The sequence below is a fragment of the Cupressus sempervirens genome, chromosome 8 (genome assembly GCF_028749045.1).
Source record: "Cupressus sempervirens isolate cs-2001-9-10 chromosome 8, ASM2874904v1, whole genome shotgun sequence".
Taxonomy (NCBI): Eukaryota; Viridiplantae; Streptophyta; class Pinopsida; order Cupressales; family Cupressaceae; genus Cupressus; species Cupressus sempervirens.
Genome location: NC_143125.1, coordinates 592459894 through 592480890, shown reverse-complemented (window position 1 = coordinate 592480890; position 20997 = coordinate 592459894). Strand labels below are relative to the sequence as shown.

Below are 20997 nucleotides of genomic sequence, written 5' to 3'. Positions count from 1 at the left end.
TGAAACTAAGTCAAACACTTGGATGTTGGATGAATGAAATGTTTCTAAGGAAGCTTTGGCAAACAAGGAAACTAAGAAAAAGTGATATTTCTTCCTTCTGAATTAAACCACCCATTTTAACAGGCAGTGGCATCCTAACCTGTGAGAGCACTTCCGTAGTGAGGCAATGCAGTGACTTGACAATGGCAACTTTGCATTCACTGGGGCAGTTCCAAAATCAGCCTCTGATGTCAAACAGCAGCTTCTTTATGCAACAGAGAGCAACCTGAGACATTCCAACCTCCCCAAATGTTCAGCTTCCTTACAGTTTTGCTCTTGATTGTAAAGCATAAAGAAACTATCATATGCTGGAATCAGGCATGTCGCACATGATAGGAAATACAAGTAGATTCAAGAGAATACGCAGTTCCAAAAAGGGAGTCAAGGGAATTTTCAAGATAGTGAAGTGTTAAGGAGTTAATAAGTAAATACTAATCATGGGAACCCAATTAATAGTGATTCAGGCTAGTTGTGTGTCTAACTGACCTAAGATTGCAATTGCTTATAAGTTTGTGGATTTACACGAGTATTTTGACTCACACTTTGCTGGTGTTTTCTCCCACGCATGCAATTCTCCAGGATTAAACCTGTCTTCAATTGTGTGATTGCCTACTCTCAATTTCCTACAATTTTCATATTTAGTTATTCACTTAGTTTATTCTAGTCTTTCATGTTTCTCATTAATTTAAGTTGCCACTCTTAATACCAATATGGATTAGGATTTGGAATTGGATTCTTGGATTCAGCAAAAAAAATTGAGCAGATTCCAGTACCGCGGGTATATATATTCTCATAAATTCATACATATAACATGTTCAATGTTCATTCATCGTTGGTTCACGAATTCAAACCAGTGTTACGGGACTCGCCAAGTCATGCCAGGACTCTGCGAGTCCGAGGCAGAGTCCATGTTTCCGAGGCAATCTGCCTCTGGACTCGGACTCGGCCGAGTCCTGGCAGAGTCCACGTGGACTCGCCGAGTCCAAGGACTCTGCCGAGTCCTGGGCGAGTCCAGAGCCCAGGACTCTGATTTTTTTTTTTTTTTAATTTTTTTTTTTTAAATTTAAATTTATTTTTTTTAAAGATAGAGATTTCCGGAAGATGTTTTTTACAGTGTATATGAATTCTGAAAATGATGTGGCATGTCAAGAATCTATTAAGGATTGAATTTAAATCTTAAATCTTCAACTTTATATTATGTTATTCAATTTTTTCCTTACAAAAGTTCGTTATTATACTTGTATGATTTTCCGAGTCCTTGCCGAGTCCTGGCCGAGTCCGAGGCCGAGACAGATTTTGACTTTTCGAGTCAGAGGCGAGTCCGAGTCCCGTAACACTGATTCAAACATATAATAGTTACATTCATCATTGATTTGGGTATATTAGAAAAATGCTACAGCTGTAGAACAAAGCAAAAAAATGGTGAAAAATGCTCGAGAGATTAGTGAATGATCATCAAATGACCATATGCATGCTTTATGATTGAAATTAGATGCTTCTAAGAGTTCAAAAAAGATAATAAATGGCATGATGGGGATGCCCATGGATTCCTCCGGATGCCTATCTGGAATCCTGCTGGAATCCAGAAAGAAACAGACTAAGACTCACACCAGAATCAGGATCCAGGGCTAAGTTGAAGGATCTGGTAAGTTAGCATTTAGTCTATTGTTGATGAACTATTGAATGGAATCCCCATCGCGACTTCAAAATTAATTGGTGAAGGTTAACCAATTATTCATTGCTTTGTTTAATATATTGCATGCAAGTGTAATAACTTATTTGGGAAAAAAAGGGCAGCATCAGAATTGCCTAAGAATGAACCTACAGTTTGTGGAGAGAAATAATGAAAAATCCACGCTAATATGAAAGATGGGCTAACGAGAAACACCAACCAATTAATAATTCTAAATCATAAAGACTGAACTAGAATCAAATGACAAACACAGGAATGAATGTGGACAATCACGAACAAAATGGCTGCATTTGTCATCCAAACTTCTTTCAACTCTTAGCTCCTTAACCAGAAATGACAGTGCAGGTATATTCTCCAACAATTGACAAACGTGATGTTTTATTGAAAACCAAAGCAATCATAGCAGCAAAGACAATGGATACTCTTAGCATGCCATTTGAGAGCTGCAAAACTTATGCCAAAAAGTAACTTTAGTGATGGCAATTTATTCAATCTTTACCATCTCCATTTTGCATTGCATCCATTGTCATTGTCTGGTTAGGATCAATATCAAGGGGTAGTCAACAATGCCAAGTGCTTTGTTGACAGTTGATCATCTACAGCTACAACAAATATGAATAGCACATCAGTTTAGAACAAGTGTTTGCAAAATATTTAGTTTGGTTATAAAAGGTGAACAATCTCAAATACTTAAAATGCTCTGCTACAACAAATATGAATAGCACATCAGTTTAGAACAAGTGTTTGCAAAATATTTAGTTTGGTTATAAAAGGTGAACAATCTCAAATACCTAAAATGCTCTGTTGAAATGTCTGTGTGAGAAAGCACCAAACATTATGGTCAGACTCCACAAATCGCATCCACTGTTTGTTAATCAAGCAATGAAAGAGTTATAAAATAACAACAGAAGCTTTGGATTATATCAGTCTGAAGATAATTGACAGCCAAATATTTTACCATCCATGAACTGCATCGCATGGTTCATATCAAAAGGCAAGTGCGAACAAAAACATCACTGGGTGCTTTCTTCAGCATCCAAAGCTGCAACAACATATGCCTTAAAATACCAATTCAGAGCAAGTTTAAGAGATTTATAAAGTGGCCAACTACTTTTGATTAAGTACTCACATTGTCATTCTGCAATACATAGTTTACCTATGTCCCCATGCCTGAATGGTTTAAGACTATGTTTAGCTTTTACTTATTGCAACCTGTAGCAGAGAATACTCTTCACATTCTTCAATTATGTTATTCAAGTCTTGCACAATGGGATTGCTTCTAGGATGGCTAGAACTACACTTATGCATTTTGATTGGACTGTGCCATGGAGATCTCCATCTCAAAGATGTTTCCTCTAAATCTGGGTCCGATTTGAATTTGAAGGAGAAAATACCAGATTCATGGAGATCTTTTCTAAATCTTTCAACACGTGCATTAAAAGCAAATATCTGATCTGGTGTAGTTGGTAAATTTTGGAGTAGTGATTTCAAAAAATTCTCTGATTTTTTCAGGTCTTCATTGCAAGCATCAGCTGTTTTTGTGGCATCTATGATTGAAACATTAAAAAAATAGTAATAAGTCAAACATAAAAATAATTTAAAAAACTGAATATGTCATTGTGAAAAGCTTCTATCAAAATTTACCAGTAATATGGTCTTCAACAGCAAAACGCCTTTCCGTATCTTCAGTTTCCAATGAAATAGAGACCTCTATCATTGACACAAGAATTAGATAGTTTAATATCTGTAACAATCAATCAATTTTTCAATATCAAAATAACATAATGACATTACCCGTGGTATGGTTTTCGAGATTGAAATGCCCCTGCAGATTAGCATCAACTAATGGAGCAACAACATCTATAATAGAAGAAGAGTCGCTTAGTTAGTTATAAGAAAATCATAATAACCACTGTACATATCACTATGAAAATAAAATCTTGGCACTTACTATCAACATTATCTTTCTCATCTGTTTTGTTTCTCTTGGTAGAATCCAAAACCTTCAACACATGCTTGCAAATGTTTCCCCTCTTTGTCCATTGACAATCACATACAAAGAAGTCGGGTCCAAATTTTCTAACTAGATACTCTTTTGTTGCAACAGACTGGCTTCTTACCTTATGTGTGCTAGAGTGATCATATGAATAGCAATCTATATCTAATATTGCTTTTGACCTCTCCAGTGATGTAATGTGATATCTTTCTTTTTTGAAATTTGTTCGAAATTCTGACAAGTGCAGAAACCTTTTGTTTTTATAGTATGGCTCTACCTTATGAAGAAGCATGCAAACAAGCCAATCCATCCTCCTTGTACATTTTCTAGCAAAACCACTTAAATAACAACTCTTAATGTAAAAGTGATATGACTCTACGGATGAATTAATTTCTTGACTTGAATCGGAGAAGTTTCGAAAGTCTTTTTTCCATGAAGCTTCACAAACGAACATTGTTACATTTTAGAAAAACATAAATAAACTAAAATGATAAAAGGACAGAAACCAAAAGTAAGCATTTAGCAATCTTACCAATATGACCATCACCATGACACCAAATGTTTTTAAAGTGACTTTTAAAATCCCTCTCCTGTGGGAATTCCTTTGTGAATTCGTTAATTAAGTGAATAATGATGCCTTCATTCTTTCTCATTGCAGAGAAAATAGCACCCAATCTATAAAACATTTTTGTTTCCACATCTTTGTCTCTAGCATACCTAAATCATAGACCACAATGTCAAGCAATGAAGTTGAAATTTGAGATGTGGTACCTGTAACTTATTATTAATTCACTAACCTATATACATTTTTCAACCATGTCTTGCGTATGTGCCAAAAGCAAAATTGTGGTCGACAATCAAAAGGCAACCTACAAACGTTGTGAGAGCTTATAAGAAATCTTCAAACAAGATGTAATGCCGAATTGAAAACTTTTGAGGGTGTAGAGCAGAAAGCTATGGTCTAATGAAAATATTAAGCAGTTATAATAACCTGAATTAATTTAAAATTTAAAAAACCAACAAAACCTGATTGATTGGATATCAGCAGCAGCATCATCTACTATGAATGCATTGACATGCCAATCTTCTTTAAGATGTTTTCCTCGTCTATGAACTTCTACAAGCCATTCATTGATATCCTCAACTTTATTTCTTGAGGATATGGCCCATGCAACTGGTATGCCAGCCTCTTGCTCATCAAAAACAAGCAAAGTATATAATTGGAACTGTATGGATAAACCAGAAATTAATTATTATCTTGAGAAGAAAATAATGAGTAAATTGAAAAGCACGATACAATTATCATTGTTCTACTTACACCATATTTGTTTGTAAAAAACGTGGAATCCAATGCAATTGTTGAGTTGTGTGAATATTTCACCATTGTTTCTTGCATCCATGGTGTTTGTATGCCAACAATAATTGGAACATCATCCACAATGTTTGCCCACTGCAAATAAAAAAAATTATCTTTCTCCTCTACATGCCACAAGCTAACACTTACTATGTCATCTTTATCTTTTTGGGATTGAATGGAGTGTACTTTTTTCCATGCTTTCAGTACAACTTTTCTAAACATGCATGCACCTGTCTTATTCATCAATTCAAGAAAACCATGATCTAAGTGATGTCTCTCACATATTGTGTCAACCTCCACTCCCATCAACAATAAGGATTCAAGGTATGATTTGCACTCATCTGACAAGCTCAATGCAAGAGCTCTTGTTGGATTTCCAAAAGAATCATCTTTTCCATGACAAAACTCACCATTAGCATCACAATGGCTCCACTCATTGTATGTAATAAGTGCAACATGCGGTCTACCATACATAACCCTAACCTGAAAGTGGGTCTGACAACCCCTTTTCTTTTGAAACTTACGTATCCTCTGTGGATTTGGAGGTTTATTTCTATTATCCTCAGGGCCAAAAGCACACCAATAGCTGTTTATATATGCATGATTGCAAAAACTTGTATTAGGTGAATGATAAATTACTACAAAATATGGCAAATTACATGTTACATGAGAATGAAGGGTACAAACAATAAAATTGCAAACCTTGAATACATCTTGGTAGTGTGGTTGGTATATTCTGCAAGATTATTCTCTTTATGTGACTTGCGTACAAATGCTGTTTTCATGCCATTCATTGAACCTTCACCTTTCACAAAATCAGTGAGCCTTTCAAGAGGGATTGCAGCACATAAATCAATTACACCATTTCCTTCTCCAATGGGCGTCCATTCAAGGTCTTCGCTAGAGAAAGAAGTTCTTTGGTTCACAATGTCTTGCACCTCTAGTTCAATTAAGAATTCCCATTTTTTCATTCTCCCCATCCTGCATAACATTAGAATGGTTAGTAGACCCTTATAGAATTGTATTACCAATTTGCCTTACACTAGTATAGTGCTTGTTTATATTGCAACATTTCTAGGTAAACATGTTGGGAGTTTTGTAGTAGAATCATTTAGAAAAGCCTTTCAATTAAGAATAATTTACATTGGACTGAACAGTGTTACAAGCAAAGATGTTTTCCTAGCATATCAGAATAAACTGAGACGCAATGTGCTAGTGAGCCTCACTAAATAATATCTTCTATGATAGATTAGGCGCCGAAGTAAAATGCAACAATGCCATCTACTAGAAGCTTTGCTACTAAGAGGTAGGGCATTTGACGACTAAAACCCCAATCCAACTATTTCACTTCACTCAATGCATTCACTAATGACCATGTAGATGTTCATTTTGTGCACAGAATATAAGAAAAATGATACTTCACATATAGTGGATGTGTAACCACATAAATGGTCTGGATAAATTTGTACATCAGCAAAACTAATATTTTTCTTATTCTTTTAAAAATATTGAAGGACATATTGAAAGTAGTCGATGGAACATTAAGAAGGTTTTCCTATGCTACAAAATTATTAAAAAGTACCCTTCTATTATATAGGGGTCTTCAACACCATCCTACAAATTTGGTTGCTTATAGTGTGAATCATACCATTTGTATATCCATGCCACCAAAGTTCAGTTTTGAAGAAGGAACGAAGTGACAGCAGCTATATAGTTATTTTACAAAGTTGAAAGAACAAAGTGACGGCAGCTACATAGTTGTTTTACAAAGTTCACAAGATATAAAATAAATAGTATTAGTAAAAGCAGTTATGTTTAAGAACCACTTGCTTTAGAAACACATATGTTAGTCTTATTTGTGCAAAGTACACAATGAACACAAGAAGGGTAACATTCATAGAACATATTATGCTTAGATGCCACTTTCTACTTCAGATTTTATAAATCTAGTCACATACGTAACTTTCAAACTTGTAACAACATACATAATTACATTGTTATATTTGATTTGTTGTTTTTCTTCTTCAAATTTCATCTATTGTGTTGTATGTGAAACCTATTTCAAAACATTCGCAACTTATACAAAATTAAAATTAAAATATTGATTCAAATGTACTTAAACTAGTTAGCATTAGTGTGAATTGCTAAAAGTGTCATTTCAGAAATATTACATTATTTTAACATTTTAGTAGGAAGGTATTACCTCTCCCATTTTGTATATGAGTCAATAAAGTGTCACTATACCTTAGAGGACCACCCTAATCAACGTTTGCTCAAAATATGTCATACAAACCCATGTAATGTCCCCTTTTGTAAATACCCTAGTTTTTGCCCTCAATCACAAATTCCAAGTACAACAAGAAGTATAATAGAATCAAGTACCTAGTTAAGATATTGGTGTACACTCAAAAGGTGTCACACTCTAAACCCTTCTATCCAAGTGATTCCATGAGTTAGGAATGTTTGGATGTCGGCTTAGAGCTCCCTATCCACGGAGTGCAAGAAAGTATGTTTCAAGCATATGAAGGCTCTCAGTGGAACCTTAGAGATACTTTTCTTGCTAGTAAACCAAGCAACGGGAGGTTCTTTGAGACAAGAGCAAAAATGCAAGTGTCTACCATGAGTTCCTCAAATGTGCAATGCAAGTATGGATTAAACTAGTATGGATATGCAAAATGAAGCTATGTTAACAAGAATGAGAGTGTTACAAATCCAACTATTAAGCTATGTATGCTAGATTATAGTAAAGGAAACTAAGCATGCAACTACACTAAAATGCCATGGTATGAGAGAATGTAGACAAGAAAATGGAAGTTCTCCACAAAAGCTCTCAAGGATTCGAATGGTAAACCTGCAGCATAATAGTACTCAAGAGTGTGGATCCTTTGAGAGGGGGAAGCTCTTTCTTTTAAAGTCGTATGGATGGTGGAGATCAAGATCAAGATGGTGGAAGATCAAGGGTGGAATTTGAAAATGAGATTGATCCATGTGCACACACAAGTCAACCAATAAACAAAGAGTTGACTTTGCATGTGAGACAAAAAGAGTCTTTTCCTTTAATTTGCAAAATAGAAATACTATTTTATGTGTGCACATAGAGTGGGTTGGAAGAAAAGGGGCTTTTATTTAATTAAAAGGGGACATGTTCTTTTAATCAAATAATGAACTTAGGATAGTATAGTGAAAACTATAGGTTATAATCAAATTAATTGATTTCTAGCAATTTGGTCTAGGTAGATGATTAATTAATTTAGCCAAAATGCTAAGACAGGGGCTAATAGTCTGGATGACCATTTTTAGGTGATTACACCTGGAACATGTTAGGAATCCATTGAAACACGATCCTTAATATAGATCTTCCTTATTAGAGATATTAAAAGCGTAGATCTTTCCAACTAGGATTAGGGACATTAATTAAGTGATAAAACATATTTAATTTATTGATGGAGTCCAACAATAGGAGAGCTAGGATAAGGTGCATATTAGAGTGCCTTAACAATCCTCTAACCCAGGCCCAAGAGAGGATTTCATCTCTCTTGGCCATCATGTAGCCCTTTGCCATCCATATGAAGAGATGTACCTTGTGAGGAACCCCATAGCTTTTCCCGTCTTCCATTACCACCCTTATCCTCCTTATTATCAAAGTTTCTTAACATAATGGTCAACCAAGGTATAGGTTTAAGGAAACTACAATACTGCCAGGAGTGTCCTTCCCGTCAATGCTTCAAATGAATCCTCCTTTATTGGTAAATGGGTCACCACCATTCATAGGGATTGAGTCACCACTTTTCATTGTTATCTTTAAGAACAATATATTATCCCCCAAGTTGATCTATCTGGGATCTCCTCCTCAAACAAAATTGTAATGTCCCTTTTACAAGATTTGAGACACTACAAGATTCTCAAATTCTGTGATTTTATCTATGAGCAATTATTCAATTCCGATTTACACTTCCAATATCAGATACTTATACAATGAAAATTATAACAATTTCAATGCTTACTATGAATGATGATCGAAATGCAAACACTGAAATACACTTAATTCCAAATGCATACATTTCCAAAATAAATAAGAAGGTGACATTATTTACAAAATCTAGGTCACATGCCTATAGGAATTAACAGAAGCTACTTCGATGGAGGAAATAAAACTCTGCAACTTCCTACGCCTATAGAACCTGGGAATGCGTGCAAGAGTGTTGGCTTTATGTGGTGGCCTTACATGTCTTTGCATTTTCCTTAGTCATGCATGAGTGACGTCTTTGTTGGCTTTAGTGTTTTGTTTTTCCCTGCTGTAGTTTCTTGTGTGTTTATTTTTTCTTTGCCAAGGTGGGTTGGGATCCCTTGGCCTCTGTTCTAGCTCGCTCCTGTGAGCTGGGGTTAATGGGCAATGAAGAAACCCAGACAATATTCAAGGAGAGACCAATGTCATTGTTAATGATGATATGCAATGCGATCAAAATGTGTCGAACAATGATAAGAATGAGAACAGCTCGAGAGTATTTGATAATGATGGAAGTATCAAGCATAAGAACATTGTTAATACCAGTGAGAAGCCTTCGTACAAAGAAGTTTTGGCAAAAGACTCTATGCCAGTGTCCAAGTTCTGCTAGTTTCAATGGCATTTTTGAAAGGAAATTTATTGCAAGTTTCCCAAGAGGTATGGCAGGAGCCACAGCCGATGGAAATAGACGGGGAGACAGAGATGAAGCCGAAGAGGGAAACAATGGTAGGGCATCTTCTTCTAGTTTGAAAACTCTTACCCTATCTCCCAATGAAGACATGATTAAGGCAATTAGGGAAGAACAAAGTCAGTTGAAAAATATTGCCATATTCTTTGTTTGTTTAGATCATAAACTTTTGCCTTCGAGAAAATATTTTGATGAGTGGTTAAATGTAGTTTGGGGCAAAAAATTTGGAATTCATGTTAGTTTTTGAAGAATTATTCAAAAGGGCTTATTTCTTATTTTTCTAAAAAGTGATAACATGCAAGAAAGAGTGTTAGAAAAAGGATTTGGAATATTGGTCACTCTATATTTCGTGCATTCGCATGGTCTCCAAATGGGAATTTTGAGAAGGTTATGGAGAGATCTACACCTAATTGGGTGGAGATTTAAAAACTTAAAGCAAAATATTGTGCTTTCATCCCTCAAATCTTAAATCCGCTTGGCACTGTTCTACAAGTCAAGGAATCTAGGATTACTCTACCACATTTAAATACTAGAGTCCTCTTAGCTCTCACTCTGAAAGTTGACTTCCCATAAAACATTTCATTGGAACTTGAAGGAGAAACTTTCTCCTAGGAAACTACTTTGTTAGGCAATCTTCATGCTTGCTTCCATTGCAAGCTTAATGAGCATCTTAAAAAGGATTGCTCGATGCTCAAACCTCAATATGATAAGGCTAAAGTGACAGTGGAGCAGCCCAATAATGGCTCTCATTTATCTAACCATAATACGGGTTCTCCAAATCCTCTGAAAACCAGCCCAGAATCTGATTTAACAAAAGAAGACAACCCTTTAATGGTTGAAGCTGAAACAAAGGACAAGACAACTGAATTAGAAGCTATTGATAGCGGTGAAATTATCACTCTCAAATCCTTTGTATAATAGAGATTTTGTTGTGATCCCGGTGGGACACAAGGAACCAAGTTTTGTTGAGACTCGTCCCATGACCCTTGCTATGGTAAGACATGATAGTATGGAAGAAGGTAGTATTAGAGACATCTCTACCAAATTAAATGCTTAGCAATTGGCCATTAAATCTATTACTGAGAAAGCAAAGAGTATTAAAAGTACTATTGTGAACCCTAGAGAGAACAATAACCTGGCACTTGAGACCCCAAAGGAACTATCCCTTGATTCAAGAGAACCCTTTACAAAAGTGGCTAGAAAAAAGAGGAAAGCAAATGAGAGGAATTCTCTATCCAAGAATGATAGTAGTAAGAATGGTATCCCTAATTGCTTTACTAGGTTGTGTAAGAATCAAAAGCCTACACTGAAATAATATGTCTTCCATGTTGCACATACATAGTTGGAATGTGAGGGGGCTTGAAATGGCTGATAGGAAATACTCTGTTAGGAATTGGTGTAGCAAAATTAAAGACAAAGACATCATTTGTTTTCAAGAAATCAAAGTGGCAAGTTTTCAAGCTTCTTGTATGATGGGATTTTCATGGGATAAAGGTTTAGGTTTCCACTCCAATCATGCGAGGAGGAAAGGAGGTATTGCTATCTTACTAGCCCTAATTGGTCTAATTTTATTTTGGACCACGAAAGTTCAGTTAGAAAGGTCAAGGTTGTCATTGCACCAAAAGATCGACCTTTCAATGCCTGATACAACCAATAGTCTTATAGAACCACAGAAGGCGATTAAGCCATGTAGCGAATCCTACAAGGGAAGTTGGCCCAGTGCCAACAATCCCCCTCCCAACGTCACTCGCCGTGGCCTGCAAAATTCAAACCTGTGACCAAACTTTGATACCAATTGTTGGAAAGGCAAGGGTTGTCGTTACACGAAAAGATCGCCCTATCAATGCTCGATACAACCAATAGTCTTATAGAACCACAGGAGGTGATTAAGCCACGTCACGAATCTTGAAAGGAACGTTGGCCCACTACCAACAAGTTCTCTATGTCAGAAAGCCTTGTGGCTGACTTTTAGGAGAGATAATGAAGTAGTTGGTATTTGCAATATTTATGCCCCTAATGACTATAGGGGAAGAGCCAAACTCTAGAATTGGTGCTCTGCAAGCCTTCCTAAGGCTTTCTGGATATTTGTTGGTGATTTTAACATGGTGAAAAAAGGAAGTGACAAACAAGGTGGACTGAAAATGTCTTGAAAAGGGAATGAACAGTATTTTTGGTTTAAATTTAAAAGATGTTTTAAGTTAATTGATCCTCTTGAAAACAAGAGAGTTTTCAAGAAGGCGAAAAAATAGAGTTTTTTGCAAATTGGATAGATTTTATGGGGACTCCTCTTTCTTCTCATTTCAAACAAGAGGAGGACACTCTCCTCTTGTTGCGTCTCCCGCAACCCTCTCTAACCATTCTCCTATTCACACAATGGTTCTTCTTAACCATAGCAATTATGCTAAGGTTGGCATGTCTAGATCTAAGATGTTCAAGTTAAATTCTTCTCTCTTAAAAGATTCTAATACTAAGAATGCTATTAGAATGGTTTTTGGATTAAGGTAAAAACGGGTTTTGAGGGGACCCGAAACCCCATATAAAAACAAAAGATCGACGATAAAGAGTCCACCCAGTTTTACACAGACCAAGAACATACAGTAACATCATCAAAAAACCAAGTTTTACAAGGACCTAAAACCTACAAGTAGCATTCTAACAAAAAATAGCTGGAAAGTAAAACCACAGTAAAAGCCAACCAGCACATAAGTACAGATCCACAGACCCAGACCAGCGATCATGACCAGCAAAAGAAAAATAGGACAACCCTGTCACTGGAGCTCCTCCACAACCTTAGTCAAATCTTTGGCAATATCAACAAATCCCTTGAAGGAGATCCTCAACAATGGAGACAGGAGCAACTTCAATGGCCCTTTTAGTACTATGCCTTGTCCTTTTGCTAGGATGACCAATCATTTGTGCCTGCATTGGAGAAATAATTTCCTCATTGCTCCTCCTGCCCAAACTAACCGCTGCCACACATAAGCTAGTAGTAATCATGTCCATCTATTGTCCGCTATCCTTGACCAGTTGCCTTAGGCCAACTTCATAGGCCATCAAGTTCTCAGGAATGTTCCCAATTTTCCCTTCAAGCTCCATTCTTTTGTTTCTTTCAATATTCAGATTCTTATTCATCTCTTTAACATTTTTCTTTAATGAAATGATTTCACTATAGAGCCATGTATCAACCTACAAAGTTACATCTGCCTTCATTTGCTTTATCAAGAAACAAAAGCCTTCCACTAAAATTCTTCGCCCCAATCTCCTCATTCACACTCTTCAGCTCATGGTGATCAGAATCAATGTGGATCTCTTCCGGTGTAGCCTCTTCTGGCATAGATTTTGTATCCCCGGCAAAACACTTTTCCTCCTTATCAATCATCTGGGTCATATCAACAATATTTGGCTCGTGGGTAGTGAGCATCATATTATCATCCTTCTTGGTTTCCATCTAGCACCCCTCTTCCTCAAAAACTTCATTAGTAGGTGTATTATCTGTCACCTCAATATCTTTGTCCTTTGAAGAGATCAAAGAAATGTTAAGGTTCTTAATTTCAAGGTTCAAGGAACCCACATTACTCCCCATCTCACCTAAATTAGCCACAGAGTCATCCTTACTATTGGAGTACCCTTCATTGTTCAAGCTAAAATCTCCACTCTTCGTTTCTCCTTCCTCTTCTTTCTCACTCTTTGCTTCCGTGGTGCCCTTTTCTTCTTTTGGGTTATCTTCTCTAACCTCCGATTTGTTATTACTTTTCCCTTCACCTTTTACCTTCATGTTTTTCATTTTCTTTGCACTTTCCTTCTTACTAGCTTAGTCGCTATCTGACTCAGTATCCATGTCCTTTATCTTCTCAATTTTAACATTGTGCATTTTGACTTTTTTAGCACTAGATTTATCCCGAATCTCCTTCCCAAAAATCTTCTTTCTTTTACCAGTTGACAGAGAGAGCTTTATAGCATTCTCCCTACAGTATTCCTCAATAAGAAGGATCAATCCTTCATGAAGAATAGGCCTAGAATTTTTTTTCCTGTGTGCATTGAGGCTATTAGAATGGTTACCTACTTGTCTAAGATGTGTTCTCAGTCCTTGAGGCCAGTTGATCAATAGGATGCCTTAGTTGATGCTTGGAGAAAGATTTACCAAAATGCTGGTAAAAATATTGCTATTGAACGAAATAGGAGGGAAAATGAGCTTCAAAGCATACTTAATGAGACTAAATTGGAACTTCAAAACAAAGGAGGTCCGAACAAACCCTGATTTCTACCAAAAACCAACTGAGAGTCATACAGAGATAATAAGATTCAAGGTCAGAGAATTAGAGCCAAGATAAATTGGTTGATAGATGGGGATGCAGGGTCAAGATACTTTTTCAATATCATTAGGGCCAAACAGAAATTTTAATTAATCGAGGAGGTGCAAAATTGGAGATGATAAAACTAATGACCCCAATCTAATCAGAATGGTTTTTTATGACTTCTATTCTAACCTTTTTTTCATCTGAAGTTAGACAGGAGCAAAATGAGGCCTTAACAAGGTGTTTGAGCATTATCTCAAAAAAGATTTATTCCCTGGACTGTCACAAGCTTAGCATATGTATCTCTCTAGATGAAATCAATAATTGCTATCAGATCTATGGCTAATGAGAAATCTCGCTCACAACAAAGTTCTATTAAGATAATATCAATTGGATTGGTGAGGAGTTGTTAGGGTTTTACAATGATGCTTTTGAGTATGGTTCCTTGGGGATTAATGTAAATATAGGAGTCATCAAGCTGCCACCAAAAAATGGGGATAAATCTTTGGTTAAAAATAGGAGATCGATCACCCTCCTAAATTTATCTTATAAAATCATTGCCATGGTATTAGCTAGAAGGATTAATGAAATTCTTAAGGATTTTGTTTCAGTTACTCAAACTGGCTTTATTAAGGGCGGATACATATTAGAAAATCTTATTACCAGTTGGGAAGGAATGCATTAGGCTAAGGTTAATGGGCAAAATGTAACAATGATCCTGTTGGACTTTGAAAAGGCATATGATAGGGTGGAGTGGCCTTTTATTACTGATATGCTCAAATCTTTTGGTTTCGCTTCTTATTTCTGTAAATGGATTGAAATTATTTTCAAAGACTCCTCTACTGTGATAGATGTGAATGGGGAAATGTTTGATCCTATTTTTCTGCAAAGGTCAATAAGGCAAGGGTGTCCTATTGCTCCCTCACTTTTTGTGACCACGGCAGATGCCCTTCATTATATTCTTAGAGATAAAATGTTTGGCAATCCCATTGAAGGCATCATTCTCCCTAACCCTGAAGAATTGATCAATGCTCAATTTGATGATGACACAACTTTGTTTTTGGAATTCTCTGAAGAGAATTTTGCTAAGACCATGGACAGACTTAATTTTTTCTGCTTGGCTTATGGAGCAAAGATATCACCTTTGAAATCTTATGTTTTGGGGTGGTCAAATACCCCTCCCAAATGGCTAAGCAGTATGGGTTGGAACTCGGTCCCAAGAAGGTTGTGAGATATTTTGGTATCCGTTCTGCTTTAGATCCTTCTATTTCTGATATGTGGGATTGGATTTACTGCAAGATCCATAAGAAGCACATCAAATGGCGAACCCATTCCCTATCTCTTGCTAGAAGAGTCCAGGTGGTACAGAAAGTGCTCTCCTCCCATCATTTGTATTTTGCTTCTACTTGTTTGTTTGCTAAGTATTAGAACAACATGCTTGAAAAGATTTTGAGAGACTTCTTGTGGTTAGATGGCATGGGCTCCAAGAGGAGGCATTGTCTAAATGGGACTGGTGTTGTTTACCAACGAAACTTGGTGGTCTTGGGCTCAAAGATATCAAGACACATGGGATAGCCCTTGCAGCCAAATGGATATATAAGGCTTTTTAGGGAAATGAACCGTGGAAGGTTCTTGTGAGGAACAATAATGAAAGATCGGCAATCAGAAAGGGTAAACACTGGTGTAATATACCTATTTGGGATATCATTATGGGTGATTTCAAAATGAAGATCTTTGGCTCCAAGGTGTTCATTTCCTTTTGGAATGCTTGGTCTCGAGTGAGAAAGGGTATATCTCTTGTAGGGGTGCTATTGATGGCCCTCCTAAATATGTTGTTACTGATAGATCAATATGGTGGGGTTTGTATCTCAATAATAAGCCTTTGGCTCTTACCCGAAGTTGCTCTGCTAAGCAGTGGAATCAAAAGGTATCTCTGTTATTAATGATTTGCTTGCTGATAACAAGCTAGGATCATGGGATGAGATCTCTACCAAATTTGGCATTCCTAATTCTCAAAAGAAAACACATACTCTTCTTTCCAAGGTGATAAATAAAGAGAAAATAGGCAAAATTATTAACAGTGATGAATATAGCAGGCTTGTTACTTGGGCTGATAGTACTCCTCTTAAAGATACTTCTACTAAGCAGATTTATGGATTACTTAAGGATGACCAATCTGTGCTCACACAGGTGACTCAGTGTTGGGGGTTTGAATGTCCCTTCTCAAACTGGCATTTTTTCTTTGACTATTTTTGGAAAGGTCCCTATGATAAAAAGATTGTGCATTTTAGATGGCTTCTCCTTATCAAAAAGCTTGTTATTGGTTATGTGCTGTCATCCATTAATGTTGAACCTGTCAGGTGTGAATTGTATGATAATACTGAGGATTTTGAGCAACTTTTTTTATTGTATTTATGCAAAGAAAATATGGTCTATCTTTTTTGGTTTACCCATTGATTGGAACAAGAAACCTGGATTGTCGTGGAGTGAGGTCCTTGCTGGTTACATTGAATCATTTGATTTTTTGCAAAATAGATTCTGGTTTGTGCTAACTGGTGAGATTTTATGGCTTCTCTGGAAAGACAGGAACAAAGATTTATTTCAAAAAGTTAGAAGATGTCCAACTGAGCTTAATCTTAAACTCATACATTCTAACATAATGTCACGGGTTTCTATTTGCTTGGATATCCCAAAAAGCAAATTTATGAAGCTGGCCTATGAACAAACCCTACTGATACACAAAGATGAAGTGAAAGCTTCCAGATACATTAATAGCTATCAAAGTTTTCTTACTCAAGATGAAAATGATGATCTCACCAGCCTAATGGAGAACTGTCACTTGGAACCAGATGGCAGGAATGGAGGAACCAGTCATCAGAAAGAGGACTTTGGGTCTGTAAGGAACAGCCAAAGTGGAGGAATATATGAAGCAACTGCAGCAAGTCTCTCAGCACATACTGATCAGCAAAGTCCATGGAATAAAGCTCATTAACGTTGCAGTTCTTTTTGAAATAATAGAATTTTTGTATTGCTAATGGTACCTTGGGTACAATATTAAGAATGCTCATGCTAGTTTCTGATAGATACTGATAGATACTAAGGTAATTTCCATATAGGCCACCTCCCCCAATTTTGCAAGTGTTTATAGTTATGGGGATTGGTTTGTTTTTTCTTGTTGGCTCTTTGGACTATATGTGATGTATTGGCTTCTTAAACTATCTTAATACAAAAATAAATATAAGAAGGTTGCACAATAAACATAAATATTGCTACTGATATGACAATATAAATTATGCTTTATAACCTGAATAGCTATCCCTGATTTATGCTTATTTATCAACACTGCATATACAGGTTGAAGAATATCTCAATGACAAAGATATTGATATGCAGGCTGTGTCTGGTCCTTCTTTATCTTAAGTGCACTGTTAATGAAGCTGTCTCTGATGTGACTTGTGTTGATTATGCTTCTGGATGATGCTGTCTCTGATATTGATTATAACTGCTTACACCTTTTCATTGCTATCAGCAATTGGGTTTGCTCTACTGAGCATCCACAAGGGATTATATATATTTAATTCAATATTCCGATCGGCCTTCTAGCCATGATACGATGTCCACATCCATATTCATCATCAGCCTAGTGAAGAGGCGTGATGGAATGGATGCCTTCCATCATAACAAACAATTGAAAGATCATAATTGCTCACCGTAATAATGAATATGATTATTGTAGTGAACCACTGATAATCACATGTGATTACATATTATTCAATCTGCAAACCCGATTATACAAATACGCTAAGTATGCAAATGTTGATATTTGATGGATCGGCTGATAATGTTAATGCGAGACGTATACTTATGTTATGAATGGAAATATAATGCAAGGCTTATGCTATGAATGTTATGAAGATAAGTGGATAAGCTATTATTGAAAAGCATGTAATATGATGCAATATAGATGCAGCAATAATGATTATGATATGATGCAATGACATTATAATGATGATTATGCAATTACATCAGGATGGATGTATCCATGTATAACGTGGGTATATATTCATCATATATGTATGCATGATGCCATACATTATGCATGTGTATGATGGCATGTCATGGATGGATGCATGTATGCTGATCGCATTGCATATAAATCTCAGTGTCATGATGGTGATCACATGATAATGGTTGTCAAAACCGATCATCAAGCCATTGGTTCATCATGTAACTCATTAGTTGTGGTGGCACATACAAGTGATCAGCCTGAGGTAACTTGTACATATCATTGTAGCTAAGGTGTCTACAGCGTGGACAGATGTCTTGGCGAGTGCCAAGCTCCATCTATCACAAGATCATTCCTAAACTATATGAAAATACAGATTGCGTACAAAGACAAGGTATGTTCTTCTCTCCTTCCATATCCATTTACATTATAAAATATTGGGATATCACAAAAATCTTCTCCCCTTTATATCCTCCCATGTGAGGGAGAGTGACACCTCTTCATAATGGTCACAACCTTTCACAATTACCGCCCTCAAAATAAGTCACAACCCTTGACCATTTCTCCCCTTCGTTAGAGTCACAATCTTTCATAATTACCAATTTTTGAGAAAGCCACAAACATTCATCATTGCTGCCCTTTGAAAGAGTCGCAACCTTTCATAACTTTGTCGTTTGAAGGAGACACTTCCTTACTTTCTTCTTTTTCTTTTTCCTCTTCCAATAATTACTTCTTGAGTCACGCCTTCCCTTTTCTCTCCTTTCCTATCTCCCTTTCAAATGAAATTGTCTTCCCCGTTTCAAATCTCATGCTTGAGGGAATCGCAACTTTTTATTTCATATCTTTAGACCCTTCATTAATTTTACTAAATCTCAATTACATTAAATTTAAATTTCCTTCTTTAATATTTATAATTTAAATTTTATTTTCATTTCAATTTAATTCTTTAATATTTATAATTTAAATTTTATTTTCATTCTCTTAAATTTTATATGTAATATTGTTGTTTATTATTAAGTCCTGCTTTAAAAGGGGACACACTACGACCCGCTTCAAAGGTTAGGATTTTGTGGACAGTTAGAACAGTTGTTGTCGTAAAGTTTATTAGTTAATAATACAAGGTTTATGAGTTTAGCAGGTTGTTATAAAAGAACTATTTATATATTGTTTATTAGATATACTCCAAAACAAAAGGAGCATACCCTTAGGCTGTAAGTATTTCCTCACATGGTTCGCTTAGTGAAAAGAAGGGAACATATTATATATTGTCATAATGCATAATACCATGTGAAAATAAAAGAGCTTCCGAAAATATTTAGGCCATTCAAAGTCTACAACCAGTTTGCAATAAAATCCTCGTAGGGTAAAGGCAACAACCTATAGCACAACAGTACATCGAGAGCCTCTCATCTGGGAGGTCTCTTGCGCTTAGCAAATAGTAAAAATAGTAAAAAATCATTCAAGTCAGTGAAATCATACCCACCCTGGCAATTTATTTTTTGAACAAAGGTTTCAAGGTCCACATTCAATCATAATTAGACACATATATGCTTTTCCATTTCCAAATGGAACCAGTCGCAGCAGACATCAACTGTGAAAAAACATCATGTTAGATTTACCTTTAATATATCTATCAAACATCTGCGTCATCAGCATTCTATTTAATCAAACACCCAACAAAGTTAAGTTGTAACTGTTCGATAGCAACTGCCTGTACAGTTTCCTGATTTCTTTACACTAAAAAGAAGGGAGTTGAGTCATGATCTTTGAGATTTACTACATTTATTTGTAAATTTGTTTTTAAAAAGCTTTCGAAAATTGCCATTCTATTTACTGGTTTTAAAGCTCTCTGTGAAATACTTTAGAGTTTAGTACATTACATGTGATACTAAAGAGCTTCAAGTTAATTATTCTGCTGATTTGTCAGCTAAAACTCTTACCCAATACTAGCAAATAAATAAATAAATCAAAGAGCTATTGTACAGTTCTTAAGTTGTCTTGCTTACTTCAGAGACTACAGATGAGATGACAAAATATATCTTCGGTTGTGCTCTTAACCTGTGTAAATGTCCCGCCGCCTCTCTCTCCACCCTGGGGAAACGACTAAAAACTAAGAAATGATACGGCAATTGAAGTTTGACATCAAATGTAGGGCACTTATGGCGCGTAAAAAACAAATGTTCTCCTGCATTAGTTACCAAATGGCATAGCATAACATAAAAACCCCAAATAACAAACAAGCTTCCCAGGCAGAAAAGAACACCAAAGAGAAAAACCCAGAAGGGATTATAGATGTAGTGTGGGGAACCCTAACGAGATAATTGAGCTTGATATGACAGACATTAATTTTCCAGCCGGAGAACTGCCATTTGAAAATAAAGTGAAGCGTAACCAAAAAAAAGTGCCCGGGGTGTTTATTTTTTCCCGGCAAATTAATTAAAGTGAAAAACGAAATGGTTTTTTTTGAAATAAAAAATTACCTTGTCCGTCAATCTCATTTTTATTACTCCAATTCTACTAAACTTTAAAATATACACCAACATCCCTTTGAGAAATTATTTTGACTTTTTTAAATGTTTGTAGTGTATTTTTTTTAACCAATTGATCAATTAATAATGGCCACCACAAAAATTGTTAATTAAAATCTTTTTACTTTTCTACTATCTTTTTGACCTTTGACATTGTTCTAAAACTTCATCTATTATATGCAATAAGTATAATAATATCTACCATTATATTTGGCGATTTAAATTTGAAGTTGTATATTTTCTTTTATTATTCATAATGTAATAAATAAATAAATAAAATTGTGTAAATATTAATTATTTTAAATTAAATATGGACAATTTACAACTCTACTCAATCTTAATTTGTTTTGTTATAATTATTATATGTGTCAATTTAGGTGATCATGAAT

The 20997-nt window shown here is 35.8% G+C and overlaps 1 protein-coding gene across 4 annotated transcripts in view; it reads right to left on the bottom strand.

The window, feature by feature from the left end:
• LOC149543826 (uncharacterized) overlaps positions 1–20509 on the bottom strand; it is a 47081-nt gene extending 26572 nt beyond the window's left edge. Inside the window, exons 1-14 of one of the 4 annotated variants that reach the window (XR_016355687.1) lie at positions 20087–20509; positions 5788–6066; positions 5047–5671; positions 4755–4954; positions 4526–4597; positions 4261–4445; positions 3684–4166; positions 3527–3592; positions 3377–3442; positions 2862–3279; positions 2691–2774; positions 2524–2596; positions 2232–2334; positions 244–265 (exon numbers count right to left, since the gene is read on the bottom strand). Coding sequence is in view for 1 of the 4 variants with exons in the window: in XM_089798511.1 (XP_089654637.1) it covers positions 2924–3279; positions 3377–3442; positions 3527–3592; positions 3684–4166; positions 4261–4445; positions 4526–4597; positions 4755–4954; positions 5047–5671; positions 5788–6065 (2331 nt within the window). In the remaining 3 variants the exon portion in view is untranslated. Of the gene's footprint in view, positions 1–243; positions 266–2200; positions 2335–2523; positions 2597–2690; positions 2775–2814; positions 3280–3376; positions 3443–3526; positions 3593–3683; positions 4167–4260; positions 4446–4525; positions 4598–4754; positions 4955–5046; positions 5672–5787; positions 6067–20086 lie in introns of those variants that run through there. The other 3 variants (XR_016355686.1, XR_016355685.1, XM_089798511.1) reach the window with 3 other exon arrangements.
• Between the last annotated feature and the right edge of the window lie 488 nt (positions 20510–20997).